This window comes from Podarcis cretensis (genome assembly GCF_951804945.1).
Source record: "Podarcis cretensis genome assembly, chromosome: 3".
In the NCBI taxonomy this organism is placed as follows: Eukaryota; Metazoa; Chordata; class Lepidosauria; order Squamata; family Lacertidae; genus Podarcis; species Podarcis cretensis.
In genome coordinates this window covers 2,346,258-2,369,009 of record NC_137172.1, presented here as the reverse complement: position 1 = coordinate 2,369,009, position 22,752 = coordinate 2,346,258, and the positions used below count along the sequence as shown (strand labels likewise).

Below are 22,752 nucleotides of genomic sequence, written 5' to 3'. Positions count from 1 at the left end.
CATCTCCCAAGCTTCTACTGTCTCCGACTCTTGCCTCCTGGCCGGTACAGCTGCCCACAAATCGCTGCCCACCTCCCCTGGGTCAGACTCCAGCCCCACCGCCCCCGGTGCCAGTCCCTGACATTGTGTGTGTGTGTGTGTGCGCGCAGTTGTAATTCTATTAATGATTAATTGTTTTAAATTATTTTTCTCTCTTACATTTTAAGTCGTTTTAATTTTTGTCTGTTACCTGCCTTGTGTCCTGGTCAGGGGGAAATGTGGGGATTTGCCTGTCAAAAAGGGCATCCCAGCGGAAAATTCGAAAACCAGTTAAAATGTCTGGGGAAACCCGGGCATATGGCGGCCCTATCAGAAGTGTCGATTATTTGGCAGATTTCCCTCAAAGAAGCCAAAAGCTTTACCCAAAGTTTACTGCCAAAGCTCAACAACTTTGCCAACTTTTGTGCCCGGATCATAGCTGTCAACGCTTCCCTTTCTTTAAGGGAAATTCCCTTCTTCCGAATAGGATTCCTCGCAAGAAAAGGAAAAAGTTGACAGCAATGGTCCGGATTTTCACTTCTTGAAACCCGGCGACCCTAGAAATAGCAACAACAATAAGAACAGATAACCAGGTGGGTTCCTTCCAACTTTATGATGCCACGATTCTACAAAATGAGTAAGGAGTCAGCGGCTCAAACATAAATTTTAATTCTGCACAGTGCTCCCGCTATTGGTGCTCTACAACGCCAATCTTCTCTCTCTCTCCTCCCGCCCAGCCACGCTCCTGCCTTCGTTCACTTCCTTCCTTCCTCCCGTCATCTTCCTTATCGGCTGCTGCTCAGGGTCTCGGGCTCCGAGTGGGGCAGGTCGCTCTGGGTCTCGTGGTGGCTCCGGTGGTCGTGGTGGCTGTGGTGGCCCCGGTGGTCGTGGTGGCCCCGGTGGTGCTTTCCCTGGTGGTGGTGGTGGTGCTTGTGGGTCCGGCGGCCTTTGCCTTCGGCCAGGGTGGCCACCTGGATAGCCTCCGCCACCGCCATGGCTTTGCGGGCCTGGGTGCAGTCGTACTCCGCCTCGGCAGCCTGTTGGTACGCGAGGGTGGCGATCTTGGAGACGTAGGAGAGGAGGTTGTCTTCCCTCGCCTGGGCTGCCTCTGCTGTCTCCTGGGCCTCTTCCGCCTTCCGCTTGGCCTCCAGCGTCTCCTTCTTGGCTTCGGCCGCCTCGATCTTCGCGTGAGCCACTTCCAGCTTGGCCTGGATGGTCTCAGTGAGGGCTTTCGTCGTCTCCTTCCTGGACTCGGGGTCCTTGTGCCTCTGGAAGGGAAGCAGGAGAGCAAGCGGCTCAGAGGAGAGCAAGCACCGCAACCGGAACGCGGAACGCCACCCCTTTCGAAATGCGGGTTTTACGACGCACTTCTCTAAAGAGATGCACGCCAAGAAGTATATCTGAAGGAGTGTCTCCACCCCAATCATTCTGCCCGGACACTGAGGTCCAGCGCTGAGGGCCTTCTGGCGGTTCCCTCATTGCGAGAAGCCAAGTTACAGGGAACCAGGGAGAGGGCCTTCTCGGTAGTGGCGCCCGCCCTGTGGAACGCCCTCCCACCAGATGTCAAAGAGAACAACTACCTGACATTCAGAAGACATCTGAAGGCAGCCCTGTTCAGGGAAGTTTTTCATGTGTGACATTTTAGTGTATTTTTGGTCTCTATGGAAGCCGCCCAGAGTGGCTGGGGAAACCCAACCAGATGGGCGGGGTACAAATAATAAATTAGTAGTAGTAGTAGTACCGGAGGGAGGCACGCGGACTGTGAGCGAGAATGACGCACGCGGACATCTTGCATCGGGGGAAATTGCTTTGCGAAATTTGTAACGTAGCAAGAAATACACACCGATAAGCTGCTGCAGAGGTTTGGAAAACGATAAACGGAAATAAACCTGCCCACCTGTGCTTTGTTCTATTTGTTATGTATTTATTGCATCTATATCCCGGGTTTTCCTCAAAGGAGCTCAAGGTGGCGTGCACAGTTATTATAATTATTATTATCAGTGCTTTTTTCCTTAAAAAATGTTTAGAGGTACTCTCATTTTGACTCAAGGAAACCACCATTTTATAGTTCAATTCGGGGGAAATAAATACAATAAATAAACAATAGTACAAAGACTCACAAAATGTTTAGGGGTTGTGTAACCCTGCGTCCCCCCAGAAAAAAAGCACTGATTGTTATTATTATTTAATGAATTTATATACCACCCTACACCCAGGGGTCTCAGGGCAGTTCACCCTCCTCATTTAATCTACACAACAATGTGGGAAGGACTGTTACTATGATTTTTATGTGATTTTTATTATCATGCTATCCACATTTCCATGTCAGCCTGCAAACTTTTTTTTTTTAAAGTCCTCATGAAAATTCATCAGTATCTTCATCCTTAAAAGGTAAAGGTAAAGGGACAACTGACCATTAGGTCCAGTTGTGGCCGACTCTGGGATTGCAGCGCTCATCTCGCTTTATTGGCCGAGGGAGCTGGCGTACAGCTTCCAGGTCATGTGGCCAGCATGACGAAGCCGCTTCTGGCGAACCAGAACAGCGCGCGGAAACGCCGTTTACCTTCTCGCCAGAGCGGTACCTATTTACCGTATTTTTCACCCCATAGGACGCACCAGCCCATAGGACACACCAAGTTTTTTTTGGGGGGAAATAAAGGGGAAACATTTTATTTCCGCCCCCAGGCGCTCTTCTCCCCGCCGCCCGCCTTCAGACCAGGTCCGGGGACAGCGGGAAGACGCGCTGCGCCTCCCCGCTGTCCCCGGAGCTTCCGGGGCTGGCGGCAGGGAGAAGCACGCATCTCCCCGCCGTCAGCCTCCAAACCACATCGGGAGACAGCAGGATGGCGGCGTTCCGCCTCCCCGCTGTCCCCCGACCTTGTGGGGCTGGCGCTGCGGCTCTCCTGAAGCCTGGAGAGCGAGAGGGGTCGGTGCGCACCGACCCCTCTCGCTCTCTAGGCTTCAGCGAAAGCCTGCATTCGCCCCATAGGACGCACACACATTTCCCCTTCATTTTTGGAGGGGAAAAAGTGCGTCCTATAGGGCGAAAAATACGGTATCTACTTGCACTGCGTGCTTTTGAACTGCTAGGTTTGCAGGAGCAGGGACTGAGCAATGGGAGCTCACCCCGTCGTGGGGATTCGAACTGCCGACCTTCTGATCGGCAAGCCCTAGGCTCTGTGGTTTAACCCACGGGGCCACCCGCATCCCTAATAATCATCATCCTTATTTCACCTGAAATACACATTTTTGCAAGGCTATTTCCTGTCATATTCTGGACGCTTGGATCGTATTTTCATGAATATATGCAGTTTTAGGCACACTTTACCTCAGTTAAATTGGAAGTGATCCTGTTCCCACCAACACATTTGGTTCAAGGGGGTTTAATCTTCAGCTACTCATAGTGGGATCTGGAGACTTGAGCCACAAATGGAGGAGACGGAGAATACCCTGATCCAAGGCACTCACCAGCTGCTCCCGAACTTCATTCAGGAAGGCAATTTCAGTCAAGAGAGACCCAATTTCAGTCATAAGTTTTTCTTTAGCCCTGGAAAAAAGAGTGGAGAAAGAAGATTGACAAGTCTTGTGTCTGGTTCTGGGCACCCCACTTAAAAAAAGCTATCGATAAGCTAGAAAATGAGCAGAGGATGGTGAACCATCCTGGAAACCAAGAAACCAAGCCTGGAAACCTGGAAACCAAGATTTATGGGAAATAGTTGAGTGAGCTGGGTATGTTTAGCCTGAGGAGGCGGAGAGGGGATATGAGCGCCACCTTCAAATATCTGAAGGGCTGTCAGACGGAAGATGGAGCAAGAGTGGGTTTCTGCTACTCCAGAATGTTGGGACCCGAACCAACAGATCCAAATTGCAGGAAATGAGATTCTGACTAAAGCTCAGAGAGATCTTTCTGAGGCTAAGCCATTCAAGAGTGGGAAAGACCCTTTCAGAAGGTTTTGGTCTCTCGTTCCTTGGCAGAATTTGGATGGCCACATTTCAGGGATCCTTTCGCTGGCATTCCTGCGCTGCAGGGAGCTGGACTAGGTGACATTCAGGGTTGTTCCTTCGAACACTACAGCTCTATGATTCTCTATAAATATAGTCCATTATTCCACAAGGACCTGGCGATCCCCCGCCGGACATGCAATTGCACTGACCTCTTGCAGTCTTCTGCGTTGCAATCTTTTTCTGGAATAGAAAATGGGTCCATCGGTCAAAACTTGCAGCTTCCTTCCCGCTCGTCATTCAATATACACAGCAGAGTTGCTATTGTTATTCTTATTATTAGTGCTGCTTTTTTAGAAAAAGAAGTTCCGGAACTCACCCCAAACACCTTCCTTGTTCTCTTAAAATGATAATGGTGCCCACCTGAAAGATGCCGGAACTGAGTTCCCGCTGAAAAAAAGCCCTGAAATTATTATTTTTTAATTATTATTATTATTATTAGTACCCCACCCCCCTGACTGGGTTGCCCCAGCCACTCTGAGTGGGTACATTTGCTTCTCCATCCCTCCTACAGCCTTCCACAAGCTGAAAGACAACTGCTATCATCCCCAGACAAATAATAATAATAATAATAATAATAATAATAATAATATTTTTTAAAAAATTATTTATACCCCGCCCTCCCTGGCCAGAGCGGCTAACACCAATAAAATCACAGTAAAAACATAATGGGAGGGGGGGACCACTTTAAAATACAGGTTAAAATGCAATTTAAAATTCAGCCTCATTTTAAAAGTCAAAACCATAAGGGGAGGGAAACATAAGGGTCAGACCGAGTCCAAACCAAAGGCCAGGCGGAACAGCTCCGTCTTGCAGGCCCTGCAGAAAGATGTCAAGTCCCGCAGGGCCCTAGTCTCTTGTGACAGAGCGTTCCACCAAGACGGGGCCAGTACTTTTTTAAAAAAATATGAACACATTTTCGTTCATGTGCGAAAGCACATTCATATTTTTGAAAGGAAGCAAAGAATAAAATAAATAAGATTGGGAAAAGTTTATTGAATGTATGGGGGAGAATTGTGCATACTTCAAATCGTTGGCAGCATTAAGACAAATTCAACAGTGTGAACAAGTTTTGATGGATGTAATAATGGAATACTGAACGGTTTCGTTTCTGTAAAGTATGCAGGGATTGATGATATGCAGAATGAACCATGGAAAGGAAGTCATTGACATTTTTAGGTTTAAATGAATATTTCAAATTGCAAAACAGAAAATTTAATAAAATTTACACACACAAACACACAAATGAACATTTTTCAATTTTCCTGTGTTTTGCTTTGCACTGGTTTCAATGCATGTGTTATTCATTTATTGTTGTAAGTTGTTGTGAGCTCCTTTGCAACAACAACTAATAAGTTTCACAAATGAACCTAATTCTACCGGGTGAGGCCAGTATTGGCCACCCTGACCGGCAGCACCTCTCCAGGGTGCCAGGCAGGGATTCATATCCTTGCTGCACCTGGAGACACCACTGAGGAGAAGAGCTGGGACCTTCTGCAAGCCACGAAGATGCTCAGCCAGTCCTTCTTGAGAGAGTCTTGATTTATGGAAACGAGAGAGAGAGAGAGAGAGAGAGAGAGAGATCTCCTACCTTTGTTCTGCTGCTTCAAGAAGTGAACCTGCAAAAGAGAATCCATTCCATTAAGTCCCACATAGGGGGCGCTCCTGGTTTCACTCTCTCGGAAGGTGGTGAGTTCTCCTTCCTTGGAGGTTATTAAGCAGAGGTTGGATATCCATCTGCCAGGGATTCTCTAGTTGTGATCCCTGCACTGCAGAAAGTTGGGCTGGATGACTGTTAGGTATCCCAGAGTGGTGCATGCTCTGGTTATCTCCCGCTTGGACTACTGCAATGCGCTCTACGTGGGGCTACCTTTGAAGGTGACCTGGAAACTACAACTAAATGCGGCAGCTAGACTGGTGACTGGGAGCGGCCGCCGAGACCACATAACACCAGTCCTGAGAGATCTGCATTGGCTCCTGGTATGTTTCCGGGCACAATTCAAAGTGTTGGTGCAGACCTTGAAAGCCCTAAACGGCCTCGGTCCAGTATACCTGAAGGAGCGTCTCCACCCCCATCATTCAGCCCAGACACTGAGGTCCAGCATCAAGGGCCTTCTGGCAGTTCCCTCCCTGCGAGAAGCCAAGTTACAGGGAACCAGGCAGAGGGCCTTCTCCGTAGTGGCGCCCGCCCTATGGAATGCCCTCCCTTCAGATGTGAAGGAAATAAGCAGCTATCTTCTTTTTAAAAGGCATCTGAAGGCAGCCCTGTTTAGGGAAGTTTTTACTATTTAATGCTGTATTGTTTTAACACTCGACTGGGAGCCGCCCAGACTTTTAGAAGACATCTGAAGGCAGCCCTGTTCGGGGAAGTTGTTAATGTCTGATGTTTTATTGTATTTTTTAAATTTTGCTGGAAGCCACCCAGAGTGTCTGGGGAAACCTAGCCAGATGGGTGGGGTATAAATAATATATTATTATTATTATTATTATTATTATTATTATTATTATTATCCCTTCCAGCTCAATGATTCTTTGATCCTATGACCCTGGGAGCTGGTGGACTCGCCTTCCTCCAAAGAGAGGCATTAGGTGGCCATTTCAGAGATTTTCTAGCTGCGATTCCTGCACTGGAGGAGGGTTGGACTGGATAATAATAATAATAATAATAATAATAATAATAATTTATTATTTATACCCCGCCCATCTGGCTGGGCCTCCCCAGCCACTCTGGGCGGCTTCCATAGAAACAAAAAATACAGTAAAATATCACACGATAAAGACTTCCCTGAACAGGGCTGCCTTAAGATGTCTTCTGAATGTCAGGTAGTTGTTTATCGCTTTGACATCTGCTGGAAGGGCGTTCCACAGGGCGGGCGCCACTACCGAGAAGGCCCTCTGCCTGGTTCCCTGTAGCTTTGTTTCTCGCAATGAGGGAACCGCCAGAAGGCCCTCGGCACTGGACCTCAGTGTCCGGGCAGAATGATGGGGGTGGAGACGCTCCTTCAGGTATACTGGGCCGAGGCCGTTTAGGGCTTTAAAGGTCAACACCAGCACTTTGAATTGTGCTTGGAAACGTACAACCAGCAACCAGCATTCGGATGCGCTGCTGCCTCCAATTTCGGATGAGACACTCGTTTAATCCATTTTTGCGAGTGCTGCAAAGTGGCAGCAGAAAGGCAAGAGTCTTTTCTCCAGAAGGAAGGAATTTCTGGCCAACGTTATGCCCACCTTCCTTTAGCTGTGCTTTGAGAGGGGGAGGTCTCTATGGAGCCGAGACACTGACTTCTACAGCTTCCTCGAATTGAATTGTCCTGGGAACTAGAATACAGAAGTGCTCCCTACGGTCAGTAAAAGCAGAAGTATGGGGTGAGAGCTGCCCTCCCAGCTTCCCCTTCCACCTCTATGTACGGTACTTCCCAAGGACTACGTGGAGCCCATATTGTGTCTCGGGTGTCTCTGGACAGTAAATCTAGTAATACAATAATAATAATTTATTATTTGTACCCCGCCCATCTGGCTGGGTTTCCCAAGCCACTCTGGGCGGCTTCCAACAAAGATTAAAAATACATCAAAATGTCACACATTAAAAACTTCCCCAAAGTTTTTACTAGTAAATCTAGTAAATCCATTGGCTCCCAGTACGTTTCCGAGCACAATTCAAAGTGTTGGTGCTGACCTTGAAAGCCCTAAACAGCCTCGGCCCAGTATACCTGAAGAAGCATCTCCACCCCCACCGTTCTGCCCGGAATCTGAGGTCCAGCGCCGAGGGGCTTCTGGCGTTTCCCTCCCTGCGAGAAGCCAAGTTACCGGAAACCAGGCAGAGGGCCTTCTCAGTGGTGGCACCCGCCCTGTGGAACACCCTCCCATCAGATATCAAGGAAATAAACAACTATCTGACTTTTAGAAGACATCTGAAGGCAGCCCTGTTTAGGGAAGTTTTTAATGTTTGATGTTTTATCGTGTTTTTAATATTCTGTTGGGAGCAGCCAAAAGTGGCTGGGGAAACCCAGCCAGATGGGCGGGACATAAATAATAAATTGTTGTTGTTGTTGTTGTTGTTAATGGATGAGAGGCGCAGAGGCTTTGTGAGCCCCAGGGGAAGACCCAAGGCAAAACACACACACACACACACACACACACACACAATAGTGAACTTACAGCACTTTTCAACTGCTGGTTTTCAGCTAGCACCTTCTTCAGCTGAAAGACAACAGAGAAGAGACAAAGAGGGTCACCCAAGGCTTTCGTATTCCCACATTCATCATTTGGGTCGCTCAGGGTTGCTGCGCAACTTCCTTGCATGCGAGAAGCCTCCATGCTCTGCTTTCCCAGAGGCAGAAAGCTGCATCCCTTCCAACGCTACAGTTCTCCAAGGTGTGAATGGAAAGTTCGGTGAATGGTCACAGAAATCGGACAGTGAGAAATATTTGAACATACACGCCTTACAGGCCTTCAAAGCAGCCCCCTCCCCTACTGATACAATGCACTGTTGACAATGTTTGCAGAACTGTTGGAAACTTCTGGAGAAGTCCTCTTTTTTCGTACTGCTTTCAGTTCCCTCATCACAGCAGCTTGGATGTGTGAAATGTTGGGAAATCTGTGCCCTTTCAGTGCAGATTTCAGTTTTGGAAAAAGAATGAAACCCGGTGGGGCCAGATCGAGAGAATATGGAGGGTGGGTGAAATACTCAGAGTCGAGAGTGGATTTCCTGCTCTTTATTCAGCTCATAGTGGTGAGGAGGAATGGAAGTTCCCCCGAAATGTCTGCTTTATATACCTTATTTACACAATAGGCCCCACGTGATTGGCTAATTCCGGGATTCTCCTGTAGGCCAATCAGGTTGCGGATTCACTTCCACCTGGAGCTGGGTTGGGTGGCTCCTGTGGACCAATCAGACTGCTACATTCTGGACCCTATTGTTCTAGGACCAATCAGACTGCTGCATTCTGAATCCTATTGTTCTAGGACCAATCAAACTGCTGCATTCTGGGTCCTATTGTTCTAGGACCAATCAGACTGCTGCATTCTGAATCCTATTGTTCTAGGACCAATCAGACTGCTGCATTCTGAATCCTATTGTTCTAGGACCAATCAGACTGCTGCATTCTGAATCCTATTGTTCTAGGACCAATCAGACTGCTGCATTCTGAATCCTATTGTTCTAGGACCAATCAGACTGCTGCATTCTGAATCCTATTCAACTCAGTGCATAACAGTGGGACAACTCAGTAACCACAGGAACGATTTCATGTGGAATATGCAATTCTTCCACCATCGGTCGGACGGATAGACGCCAATCCCGCATCAATACCTCCCAAACTCTGCTGACATTTGCCGCCGTTCTGTTCCTCGATGGTCTGCCAGACTGAGGGTCATCTTCAGTGGTTTGCCACCCTTCATAAGGTAAAGGGACCCCTGACCATTAGGTCCAGTCGTGGCCAACTCTGGGGTTGCGGCGCTCATCTCACTTTACTAGCCGAGGGAGCCCGCATACAGCTTCTGGGTCATGTGGCCAGCAGGACTAAGCCGCTTCTGGCGAACCAGAGCAGCGCACGGAAACGCCGTTTACCTTCCCGCGGAGCGGTACCTACTTATCTACTTGCACTTTGACGTGCTTTCAAACTGGTAGGTTGGCAGGAGCAGGGACCAAGCAATGGGAGCTCACCCCGTCGCAGGGATTCAAACCGCCGACCTTCTGATCGGCAAGCCCTAGGCTCTGTGGTTTAACCCACAGCGCCACCCGCGTCCCACGCAGCCCTTCATAGAAACTCTTAAACCACTTGTATGCTGTCTTTTGAGTTACAGCTTCATCTCGGTACACAACTGTGAGCATTTCGTGGGTTTCCAATGCCGATTGTATGTTCAAATATTTATCGCTGTCCGATTTCTGTGACCATTCGCCGAACTTCCCGGCCACACCTTGTGTGATTGCACTAGAAGAACTAGTCGCTATTCCTACACTGCAGGTGGCTGGATTAGATGACCCGACTCAGGGTCCCTTTCAACTCGACAACTCGACAATTCTATTATTTTAGGAGGTCCCCCGGGCTCAGTCCTGGCTCCGGACATCTCCAGTTAATGGGATCTATTGGACAGCACAGTTGGAAAAGGACTGAGACCACGAGGAGCTATTGCTGGACACAGTATATCATCCTTACGACTAGTAATAATAATTCTATCTGAACTTGGCAGTTGCTTGCTATATGAAAGGTCTCCCTTATGGAAGGTTCTTTTAAAGAGAGCCAGGGGGGCATAGTGGTTAGGATGCTGGACCAGGACATGGGAGAGCAGTGTTCAAATCCCCACTTGGCTATGAAACTGAATGGGTGACTTTGGGGAAGACATTTGCCTTTCAGCCTAGCCTACCCCTCAGGGTTGTTGTGGGGTGAAATGAGGAGGGGAGAGAAACATGTGCACCTAGGGAGATGCAATCAATCAATCAATCAATTAAATAAGTGAAAACATATTATGGGGGGGGTGGAGAACCCCAACTACACAAAGTGCAATTCATAAAAAGGCAAATACGAAATAAAAATATTGGGCTAGCTGAGCCAGAGGGAGCTGGATGAGACCGCAGGATTGCACCCTAAAGTTGTTACCATAAGCGAAATCGCTGCTTACCATGCTTTCCATTTTCATCGCTCTCACCCTGCAAAAGAACATTTCAGCTTTTAAAAAAAGGCCATGGGATAATCACAAACCCTGTTCCACCCACCTCCTCCTTCACCCCTTCCGAGGCTCCCATGGCTGCGACCTTTTCCCTCGTAAGCAATTCCCGGCCCATTGCTAATAATGTGCACCTAATGCTTAGCTGCACAGGAACAATGAAGGTATTGTTATTATTGTTGTTATCCTGCACACATCTGGAATTTGGGGCTTGAAAATAGGCAATTGGCAAGAATGTCTGGGGAAACCCAGAAGTATGGCAAGGAGGTATGTTTTTGCTGAAATTGGTCAGAAATGCTATAGAAGTGTCAGGGTCTGGTCTGAATTGGATGCCAGAGACTGGTCTGACTCCAAAGATGAAGGAATGCAGGCATAGATAGAGCAGCCTCTGATGGGGGGGAGGGGAGGATTTGCTCCCCCCCCCACGTTCTTAGAAGCAGAGAGACCAGCAGATTCAGAGGCTGCTTAGTCGGGGGGGGGGGGGAGAGAGCTGGACAGTTTGAGATAGTAGCTAGGCAACCAGGAGGGAGCGAGCCTTATGGAGATTTTTCAATCCAGTTTGGCAGGGAAGTCCCTCTTTCCCCTAGAATTCGGAGGACTGAAATGGTCCAGGAACAACAGAAGTGCAGAGGAGGGATGGGTGGCGGGTGGCACGTTTCTTGCTGAGGAAGGGGAGGGGAGAGTTAAAACTGTGACCTTTTGGGAAATAGGTATCTGGTCTCTTTAACTGTAAAACTCTCTGTCTTTAGAAGTGTGAAGCAAATCACATCCTGACCCTGGGCAGGATGTGATGTTATCTGATTTGCAGATCTTGGCGTCTGGGGGCTTGAATGTGGATTGGGTGTGAAAAGGTACAGAGGGCTATCAGCTAATTTACAGCTCAAGAGCCTGGTACATGTCAGAGCAGTCTGGAAACCTAGAGGGAGCTTTTGATCTCAAGGACTCTGAGAATAAACAAAGTTCAGCTGTCCTGGTCTCCTGACAATCAGGAGATACTGTCTCATCATACAACCATTGGTAAATTGGTAATTAACCGAGAGAAATGATTGGTCCCTAACCTGTACCCCACGTGCTTGGCAGGGGGTTGGACTCGATGGCCCTTGTGGTCTCTTCCAACTCTATGATTCTATGATTCTATGTGGGGTTTTCAAGGAAAAAGATTTGGGGAATTCAGATGCAAATTGCAGAACATCTTGCCCTGGTGTTTCTGCCTGAGGGCGTTTGACCAGTGAAAGGCTTCTTGACTAGTCACTGTGCTTTGAACTATTGTGTTGTGTGAGTATGGTTTTTAGTTATACTTTACAATGTTTTTGTTTTTCTGTTTGTAACCTTTCAAGAAATGTGCAACTTTTACTTTTTGAGTGGCTTTTCAATAAATTTGATAAAGGACTTTAAACTTTTGTGTTCTGTGCCTTTTGCCCGGAGAAGCTAAACTGGTGCCTGGCCATTTGGACACCCACCTGTTCTACCTGTTGAATTTCTGTCTGCGTCATGGTACAGTGACACAGGGTTGGGCAACCCGGTAAATATCGAAGGGGGGTTCTCCTCCTTGGACCCCATTCGAGGCTGGCCCAGGAAAGGAGGTGTGGCAACTTACCATTTGGCTTGTGACTTGCAAAACCTCTTTCTGGCAGGTCCTGCTGGCGTCACGAGGACTGGTCAGTGGGGAGGGGGATAAGTAAAGGTAAAGGGACCCCTGACCATTAGGTCCAGTCGTGGACGACTCTGGGGTTGCGGTGCTCATCTCGCTTTATTGGCCGAGGGAGCCGGCGTACAGCTTCCGGGTCATGTGGCCAGCAGGACTAAGCCGCTTCTGGCGAACCAGAGCAGCGCACGGAAACGCCGTTTACCTTCCCGCCGGAGCGCTACCTATTTATCTACTTGCACTTTGACGTGCTTTCGAACTGCTAGGTTGGCAGGAGCAGAGGCCGAGCAATGGGAGCTCACCCCGTCACGGGGATTTGAACCGCCGACCTTCTGATCAGCAAGTCCTAGGCTCTGTGGTTTAACCCACAGCATCACCCACATTCCGGGGGGGGGGGTAGTGGCCCGCTATTCCTCTATTACTACAGAGTTTTTCGTTTTTTGAGTTGCTTCGCAAGACGGATTTCCCTATGGGCTTGCTTCGCAAGACAAAAACGTCTTGCAGGTTTGTTTCCTGTGTCTTGCAAGTTTGTTTCCTTTTTCTTAAAACCGTGCATTCACTTCAAGGAGCAACTCATAGCACGCGGTGTGGTAGCCTTTTTTGAGGTTTTTGAAGACTTTGGTGATTTTTGAAGCTTTTCCAAAGTCCGCGCTTCGCAAGACGAAAAAATCGCAAGACGAAAAAACTCGCGGAACGAATTAATTTCGTCTTGCGAGGCACCACTGTATAGGAAAAAAACAGTAGGATATGTCTGTCAAAGATGCATAAACCACAGGCCAAGTGTCTTGACCTAGAACGGCCGCACTTGACAAATGAAATCTGCCCTGTGGGTCTTCTCCACTTACCAAGAAACTCACCTCTCTGAGCTCTTTTCACTCTCGCTAAAGCTCTCGTGCTCTTTCCTGATATAGTCCACCTCTAGTTTCGACCTCCTCTCCATATTCTAAGGACAACAGCAACAAAAGAGGTAGCAGACGTTAAAGAGGGTCACCTCTAGTTCAGCTCCCCCGATAAAACGGTGCTTTTCCACCCATGTTTTCCTCCATCACAGGTGACAAAGAGGAAATTGCGTCTGTTGGCAATGCAGAGTGAGGCCCCTGCGTGGGGCGTGCTGCTCTCCCTCGTGGAAAAGATGCACATCGCCACAATTTCTTCCCGTTTGTCAGATGCCTTCTACAGGCCTACCTGAAAAAGTGCAACCCTCTCGGGGCAACGAACAGGACAAAAGGTACAGAAGACTAAAAACAATGCAAAATGTTGAAGAAAATGTTCCATTTAACATTTGTTTAAAAACCCAAGGCATTTTTGTTGGGGATTGTAGGGAAAGACCTGCCAAAAAAGTTGAAAAACATCTTCATGTATGCAACAACGGCCGCAAGAGTTCTGGTTGCACAAGGATGGAAGACTGAAGAAACCTCGACTAAAGAATCATGGCAAGAAAAATTGATGGACTATGCAGAACTGGCAAAACTGACACATAAGCTACGAGACAAGGATAATTGTGACTTTAAAGATGAATGGGAACCCTTTACAAAGTATCTGAAGATGCAACTAAGCGAACTGGACTCCTTGGCAGGTTTTGAATAAACATTCACAAACTTTTTATTGATAATAATCAGCCAAATAGTTTGAGGAGCTATACAACTGTGTAACATGCAGAAAACAGCATTCTTAGAGAAACCAAAGACTGGAACTGAGGGAAGTCGGGGGGTGGGGGGAAGGAAAAATGGGGGGGACAAGGCTGATATGTTTTTAGATATGTCTTGTTATAATTTTGAATTTAAAAAAATTAAAAAACAAAAAAACCAATGCAAAACGTTTTAATAAAACCACAAGCACTAAGAATAATCATAAATGGACAGGACTGATTTCATCTGATAACCATTTGAGCTGCTCCACTCGGATATTTGTTAACATTGAAGCATGTCTGTGGTTGGAGTAATCTTGGCATGATTCTGCAAATGATGGCAAGTCTACCACTCGGGAGCAGCCATGTGCTTTAGGCATGTGTTGACTGTCCTTTCAGCGCCTAGGTGTGGATTGTGGGAAAGTGAAGGCAGCAAAAGTCTGATAGAAAAATTCCTGGTGATGTATGTTCGAATATATATTCTGTCGGGGCCACAAAGGCTGAGGAAGAGGCCCTGCTTCTGCTCTACAGACCTTTTGTCAGCTAACTTGCTTGGAGGTAGCAGTCGAACCGAGCGAGGTAGGTGTCCCATGATTCAGAGGCTGGGGCAAACGGCGGTAGAGGCACAAGTGAAGCCATGGTTCTGATGCCGATGTGGAGGGCGATGGATGGAACACAGTGCTCTAGCCAGAAGGGTCAGCTCTGAATTGGTTCTGCTCTGTGATTTCGCTCAGTGTTTCAGCTCAGTGATTCAGCTCAGCTCAGAGGGTGGCTGTGCTCTGATGTCCATCAATCCCATCCTTGTCGCCAGTGTTAAGTTGTGGGTGAACATATTAGACAACACAGCGATTCTACAAACAGCACTTGTTTATTCACAGGCCAGAACAGAACTGAACTGAAGGGTTCAGCCAGCCTGCTTATATAGAGCTCAACTACAAAGCAACAGTAACAACTTTCTGTAACTATTCAATCACTGAACGTCACTTTCAATTCCTTATTTGCATATGCGGACCTGAGTGAAAACTATCTACAGTATCCCCCTGCTGGCCCAGGGTGAGAACTTCAGTACATAACATATTCAGTATCCGGTGACAGTGTCTTGAGACAACCCCCACCTTTTGTCTTTAGCACCCAGGAGCATGGAGAAGCCAGATTATCACACAGATCTGATCTGGCCATTGTCTGTTGGGGTTGCAGCCCTCAGGGGAGACAGCATGGAGTTTGCAAATGCGGACCCACAACAGATGCAATGAGGATTTTGCAACTAACACCCTCAAGGAAAATTGGCTGAGCTTCATTGTTGAATAGCCGGGTAGCTCAGTTGGTTAGAGCGTGGTGCAGGTTTGGTCCCTGACAGCTGCATGAATTCCTGCACTGCAGAGAGTTGGAATAATAATAATAATAATAATAATAATAATAATAATAATAAATTATTATTTATTAATACCCATCTCATCTCATCTGGCTGGGCATCCCCAGCCACTCTGGGCGGCTTCCAACCAAATTTTAAAATACAGTAATACATCAAACTCTTGAGAGTCCCATGGACTGCAAGAAGATCAAACCTATCCATTCTGAAGGAAATCAGCCCTGAGTGCTCACTGGAAGGATAGATCGTGAAGCTGAGGCTCCAAGACTTTGGCCACCTCATGAGAAGAGAAGACTCCCTGGAAAAGACCCTGATGCTGGGAAAGATTGAGGGCACAAGGAGAAGGGGACGACAGAGGACGAGATGGTGGGACAGTGTTCTCGAAGCTACTAACATGAGTTTGACCAAACTGCAGGAGGCAGTGGAAGACAGGAGTGCCAGGCGTGCTCTGGTCCAGGGTGTCACGGAGAGTCAGACATGACTAAATGACTAAACAACAATAATACATCAAACATTAAAAGCTTCCCTAAACACGGCTGCCTTCAGGTGTCTTCTAAAAGTTTGGTAGTTGTTTGGTAGTTGACTAGATGACCCTCAGGGTCCCTTCCATGAGATGTCCTCTCTGGGCCTGAAGAACCCCGTAACCGAGGCTTCATACACAGAACAGGGCTTTCTTCCCCTATTTCTTCTGCTTTGTTTTAGAATGGTGACATGATTCACTGAGAGATGTGAATCATTTCCCACCACAGCAAGGGCCTTGCCAGTTCCTTTCTCACTTCTGACCTCTTCTCTTTCAGAAGACTATAATGGCCTCCAATCTCCTGCATATTTGGGGAAGATACATTGGTTGTAAGAAAGCAGAGATCACCTCTGTGGACTCGGCTTTGCCTTATATAATGCCAAATAACAACAAATATTATTCTGAAAACCCCAGTTGCTCACTGATTGCTTTCTGAGTTGTGTGCAGAATAGCCTTCAAGTCCCTAACAGCAAAAAGAGACTTAAATTGCATGCTCTAAGAGAAAAAGCTAAGACTTTCCCTCTTAACTCCCAAGATGTTTGCTCTAATTCAGGGCAGGGGGAAATTGGAGATAATCAGAGAGCAATTTTTTAGTTTCATATCTTTTCTTAACCGGAGCCTTAATTCCGGCAGATGTTATTATTACAGAGCCTGGGGTTTGTTTGGTTTCTAGGGCGACTGGTTTTCCCACCGAGTTCCTCCTCCTCCTCTTCCAACATGCTGTGTAGCAAATGATAAATCCTCTTAAATGGTCTTTTAGTGTGTCCCAGAGGAGAGACGGAGAGATGTTTGTTTCCACAAACATTATGACATGCAACCTCACTGTTGGGATGATGCCTTCACATCTCAGGAGGAAGGTGTTGATTCTCCATGGAGATAACTTTTGTGGCTCTCCCAGTACTGAGTTCCAGTAGGATTGGTGCAAGAGCAAAGGCTGCAAAGGGGTACAAGCTCTCGTTTTTGGACCTGGGCAATAAGTGCGGAGGAGCTAAGCAAAAAAAACCACCACCATCAACAAGAGCACACAAGCTACTCAACTCAAGAGGAACTTTCATGGGCCCATGAGAAGAGTGTGTATCTTCAGTCTGTTTGGTGGAGCAATCTCCATAACTCTTAGAACAACACATATCTTTCACAATATCTGTCCACAACAACTGTCCCTAAGTATCTGAGAAACTTCACTTGCACCTAGAACATCTGTTCAGTATGGGGTCCATCAGAGTCTCACTGCCATAGGATAGCACCCGTGCTTTCAGAAAATGTGTCCAAAGTAGACCAGGATGGTGGTAAACAAGTTCTACAAGGAATGTGTGCTGGTCCCGTGGGTTACTCAAGAGGCAAGGTCCAAGTCTGGTCCATGGTCAGAGCTGCAACATGGAGGCAGTCCGTAGCAGCTGAAGCTGGGTGCAGGGCAGGGAGTCGGGTGAAGTCAGGGACAGGCAGGGAGCCAGAGCAGGTCAGGAGCTCAGGCAGGAAAGCAGGACAGGGCTCAGGCAGGAACTAGCAACCAACAATGTTGCTCCCACAACTTGGGACTGGGGCTGGCTGGCTTTTATCTGCCCCGAGGCATAGGGCAGCCCCGATCCTCAGGTGACTCGCCTCTCCTGGGCTGGAGGCGAGCACTCCTCCTGCGGGAACTTAGTTCCCTCCACCTCTCTGCCCTGAGCCTCTGCAGCTCAGGAGAGGCTGGAGGGTTACCGGACCCAGAGGCAACCTCAGCTTCCTCTGACGGGGCTGAGAGTGGAGCACCTGCAGGCAATGGGTCCTCCATCACCTCAGGAGCCAGAGCAGACTCAGCTGGTGCCTGCACCTGAGGATCCAGCACAGGTGAGGACCCTTCAGGCTCATGCCCCAGCCCCAGCTCAGCTGGTTCTGGAGGCGGAGAATCCTGCGCAGGCTGGGATCCCTCAGGTTCAGCATCCGAGTCCGAATCCCAGGCCATCACAGAATGGTTGGAAGATCTGTGTGTGTGTTTAGAGAAGATTAAGGAGATTAAATCTCCTTCCTTGGAGATTTTTAAGCTGAGGTTGGATGGCCATCTGCCATTGATGCTTTAGTTGAGATTCCTGCATTTAAGGGGGCAGGAATGGATGACCCTTGGAGTCCTTTCCAACTCTACAATTCTATGATTTTATGATTTGCCTTCCTTTTTCATTTGTTGGAGACTTCTAAAAATGTTATTTGCAGAATTCCATCTGCAGAAGAGGGTCAGCACCGAAGGACAGACCGAAGGCACATTTTCTCTCCCCCGCCCCCTGCTCTGAGTTTTATGCATTTATTAAATAAAAGTAAAATAAATTAAATGTACAGCCTGCCTTCCAGCCCTCAAGATGGCCCCCAGGGCAGATTCCACCTGCTAGAAAATGCATATCCAAAAATTCATGCCGAACCACAGGAGACATTAAAACCAAGTTCTCCTGACATTCCAACGGCGGTTATGAAAGCAGCGTTCCAGGTGCCCCCCTCCCGGCCTCCCCTGCCCCTTAAACTCGCCTTGGGGCTGAATTTCATTTCATCGTGCAAAAAGGGCAAGCAGATGGGCGTGTAGAAGGTGCAGGAGACGAAGCAGGGCTGGGAGCTACAGTGACGCAGGGAACGCCGCCGCCGGGAGGCTGAGGGAACCCGGGAGAAGTCCTCATAGCTCCTGTAAGGGTTCATTGGCACGGGGCATCTTCGCTTCCAGAGCAGGGTCCAGGCGGCAGTTCGTCTCCCTGGCAACCTCGCAGGGATAACTGAGGCCCCAAGGTTCCACAGATGGGGAGGGCAGGACTGGAGACCCAAGGGAGCAGCACCATTATCTCGGTTTGATTTGATTCTGGAGTTACAAAAACAAAGAGCTTCGAAAGCTCCACAAGGCATGGAGGAGACCAAGGGCAAATCCATGGAGGAGGAGAAGGCTATCGATGGCAACCAGCCAGGATGGTTGTGTTCTGCCTCCACACTCAGAAGCAGCCGTGCTTTTGCATACCACTTGCTGGAAACTGCAAGAGTAATCTTGCAGTGTCTGGAGGTGGTTGGAGGATGGATGGCGGCTAACAGTTTGAGGTTGAATCCTGACAAGACAGTACTGTTTTGAGGGGACAGGGAGCGGGCTGGTGTGCAGGACTCCCTGGTCCTGAATGGGGCAACGGTGCCCCTGAAGGACCAGGTGCACAGCCTGGAAGTCATTTTGGACTCGCAGCTGTCCATGAAGGCGCAGGTCAAATCTGTGTCCAGGGCAGCTGTCTACCAGCTCCATCTGGTACCCAGGCTGAGACCCTACCTGCCCGTGGACTGTCTCGCCAGAGTGGTGCATGCTCTGGTTATCTCCCGCTTGCACTACTGCAATGCCCTCTACATGGGGCTACCTTTGAAGGTGACCCAGAAACTACAACTAATCCAGAATGCGGCAGCTAGACTGGGGACTGGGAATGGCCACCATGACCATATAACACCGGTCTTGAAAGACCTACATTGGCTCCCAGTACGTTTCCGAGCACAATTCAAAGTGTTGGTGCTGACCTTTAAAGCCCTAAACGGCCTCAGTCCAGTAGACCTGAAGGAGTGTCTCCACCCCCATCATTCTGCCCCGACACTGAGGTCCAGCGCTGAAGATCTTCTGGCGGTTCACTCGCTGCGAGAAGCCAAGTTACAGGGAACCAGGCAGAGGGCCTTCTCAGTAGTGGCACCCTCCCTGTGGAACCCCCTTCCTCCAGATGTCAAAGAGAAAAACAACTACCAGACTTTTAGAAGACCTCTGAAGGCAGCCCTGTTTAGGGAAGCTTTTAATGTTTAATAGATTATTGTATTTTAATATTTTGTTGAAAGCTGCCCAGAGTGGCTGGGGAAACTCAGCCAGATGGGCGGGGTATAAATAATAAATTATTATTATTATTATTATTATTATTATTATTATTATTATTATTATTCATCTCATGTTCAAATTCTGCTCAGGAGTTTCCCAGAAGAGGCATCTGGTCAGCTCACACCACCCTCCCCAAGCCAGCCCCATGCAGCTTTGTGAGGTTGGGGTCTAAAACTCCTGGTAGAGGACAAGGATCTAGAGATCACGCTCAGGGTTGCCAAATTCTGTGCGACTGCCATAAACTTAGGGAACAAGCTGTGCTACCAAAATGATTACGGTTTTAAATGACAATTTTAGGTTTTATTTTAGTGATCAAGATTTAATATATATTGTTAACTGCCGCTATATCTGAATTGTCTCTGTTATACCCAATTGCAATGCAATGTATTCCTGTTGTGTTTTATGATTTTCCTGATGTTGTAAGTGAGCTGGAACTGGTCTGTGACCATAATAATAAAATTCATTCATTCAACCCAGCCGGGAATCTGAGTAGGGTCTACTTTCCAACTTTGAAGTTGTTGTTGTTGATAATAATAATAATAATAATAATAGTAATAGTAACAATTTATTTATACCCCACCTTTTTCCCCTCAGAAGGACTCAAGGTGGCTTATATGTAAAATAAGAACAGCTATAAACATGGGGGGACCATGACAATAAAAACATTAAACATGAATAGAATTAAAAAACTCTCTCTAAATATATATATAAAGGTAACAGTAAAGGGAACCCTGACCATTAGGTCCAGTCACAAACAACTCTGGGGTTGCGGCGCTCATCTTGCTTTACTGGCTGAGGAAGCCGACGTTTGTCCACAGACAGTTTTTCCGGGTCATGTCGCCAGCATGACTAAGCCGCTTCTGGCGAACCAGAGCAGCGCACGGAAACGCCGTTTACCTTCCCACCGGAGGGGTTCCTATTTATCTACTTGCACTTTGATGTGCTTTCGAACTGCTAGGTTGGCAGGAGCAGGGACCGAGCAACGGGAGCTCACCCCATCGCGGGGATTTGAACCACCGACCTTCTGTTCGGCATGTCCTAGGCTCTGTGGTTTAGACCACAGCACCACCCACGTCCCACCAAGGCAGGATAGAGGGGGACTAAGACTTCCGTTGACTTCTGTTGATGCAGCCTAGAATAGCATGAACTTCTTTTTCCCTCTTCGTCTTCTGCTCATTTCCCTCTGTCTCGTTTTCATTTCCTTTCGGCCCATGTGTTCTGCACCCGAACACCTCCTTTTGCAAAGTCGCCAGGCACAAGGAAACTCCTGCATGGCTGGGGACCCACCAAAGGCCCCTTTCTTCAGGGGCTGGATACACCTTCTCAGGCAAACATGTGTTTGCTGCATGGTCTGCGTTTATCTCTCCATCCTCACGTGTTTTCCACCCACTGATCCCTCCTGCCCCCTTCTCCTCGCTGCTCCATCATGGCTCAAAACCACACAGGTAGGTAGGTCCCTCCGCCCTGCTCTTTCCTGCCCACCTGGCCAACTGCGCTGGCTGCAGAGGCAGATCCCAGGAACGTAGTTTTCCCCAGAAGGACTGGCTTCACAGAGGGCGAGAAAGGAGGAAGACTTTGGCTGCTGCTGGAAGCCAGGTAAGCAGGTGAGTCAGTGGGGGGGGGGGTTGGGGGGGAGGCAGGCAGTTCCTGTTAGTTTCTGTTTGCCAATGTGCAGTGCTTTTGAAGTCACAGGACTCTGTTTACATTCCTGGGATTCCATACTGTTGGAAATCTCACGGGAGACGGATGTGACGTTACTGGTTTCCTGTTCCTTTGTTTGGTTCAGTTGCTCTCTGCTTTTACAGAGAGAGGATTGTTTCTTTTCTGTCTACGTAGCTTAGAAAATAAAGCTTTGCAATGTAGCCATAAATCTCATCACTTCCGCGTGCTGCTTTGATTCTCATCAAAGGCTCAGGTCGTTAATTACGTCAGAGGCGATTCCGAAGGACTCGGCCAGAGGAAGATGAGCTTTATCAGCTTGGCCGAGCGGAGATCCCGACAGGTCCATGATGGGTGCAAAGGTGACCTTGGAAAGGGACCAGGCCCTCTTGTGCTTCCTTTGGCACCATCAGGGGTGCAAGAGGGTCCGAGCTGGGTCCTTGTCAGACAAGAAATGGGCAGGCTTACAGGAGAAAGAATCATTTTATCCTACGCAGGCTTGGAACTGGGCTCCAAAAACGAAATAAAGCCCAAAATTATCTTGCAACTTTAAGTAATAAAGCATTATTAAAGGAAGTCAAATATAAAACACATTATGAGGAAAACAACAACATGTTGCCTTAATTAAATAAATCAATGAAATTGTTGAAGTGTGTTTCTGCCTCCATAAACTGTCCAATTTTTTTAAAGACCAATTTTTTTGTCTTTACTTTTTGAACATTACTTATTCACTATGAAGTAAGAGGTCTATTGCTCAGAGGCAACTGATAGATGGATTGATTGATTGAATGTAAGTAAAGGTAAAGGACCCCTGGATGGTTAAGTCCAGCCGAAGGCGACTATGGGGTTGCGGTGCTCATCTCGCATTCAGGCCAAGGGAGCCAGCTTTCCGGGTCATGTGGCCAGCAGGACTAAACCGCTTCTGGCGCAATGGGACACTATGACAGAAGCCAGAGAGCATGGAAACGCCATTTACCTTCCCGCCACAGCGGTACCTATTTATCTACTTGCGCTGGTGTCTTTCAAACTGCTAGGTTGGCAGGAGCTGGGACAGAGCAACGGGAGCTCACTCCATTGCGGGGATTCGAACCACTGACCTTCTGATCAGCGAGCCCAAGAGGCTCAGTGGTTTAGACCACAGCACCAACTGCGTCACACATATATATATTGCCTGGGCTGATCTAAGTGTGGAGCCGAGTACTGGCTCCGTAGGGGATGGGAAAAGGAGGAAAGACAGAAAGGGTGGTGTCTACCAGAGGTGTCTTCTGGTCCAGATCTGGCCGAGAGGCCTCCAGATTGGCCGGGAAAAAAGCCATGAAGCCGTCCCTTGTCCAAAGACTCGAGTGATGTGGCATCTGAAGGTGCGCCTGGCAACCTGTTCCAACTCTGCGTGACATCACAC

At 48.1% G+C, this 22,752-nt stretch overlaps 1 protein-coding gene across 2 annotated transcripts; it reads right to left on the bottom strand.

Moving 5' to 3' along the window:
• Positions 1-663: 663 nt before the first annotated feature.
• On the bottom strand, positions 664-22,752 carry LOC307211835 (uncharacterized protein). 2 transcript variants are annotated; one of them, XM_079968927.1, is made up of 8 exons: positions 22,604-22,752; positions 13,189-13,274; positions 10,642-10,669; positions 8,179-8,220; positions 5,612-5,639; positions 4,173-4,203; positions 3,487-3,565; positions 664-1,286 (listed from the first exon to the last, which is right to left on the bottom strand). In XM_079968927.1, the coding sequence occupies exons 1-8, from the start codon at positions 22,745-22,747 to the stop codon at positions 804-806; spliced, it is 921 nt and encodes a 306-aa protein (XP_079825053.1). In that variant the 5' UTR covers positions 22,748-22,752; the 3' UTR covers positions 664-803. The 2 variants fall into 2 exon arrangements, with proteins under 2 accessions (XP_079825053.1, XP_079825052.1); XM_079968926.1 differs by lacking the exon at positions 22,604-22,752 and adding an exon at positions 18,341-18,565.

Bases quoted from the DNA above. Each gene is read 5' to 3' on its own strand.
- LOC307211835 (XM_079968926.1), bottom strand. From the start codon at position 18,505: ATGAACCCTTACAGGAGCTATGAGGACTTCTCCCGGGTTCCCTCAGCC. The intron at 8,221-10,641 runs GTAAGCAGCGAT...GTTGTCTTTCAG, and splicing joins CGATGAAAATGGAAAGCATG to CTGAAGAAGGTGCTAGCTGA. The intron at 1,287-3,486 runs GTGAGTGCCTTG...CTTCCCTTCCAG, and splicing joins ATGAAGTTCGGGAGCAGCTG to AGGCACAAGGACCCCGAGTC.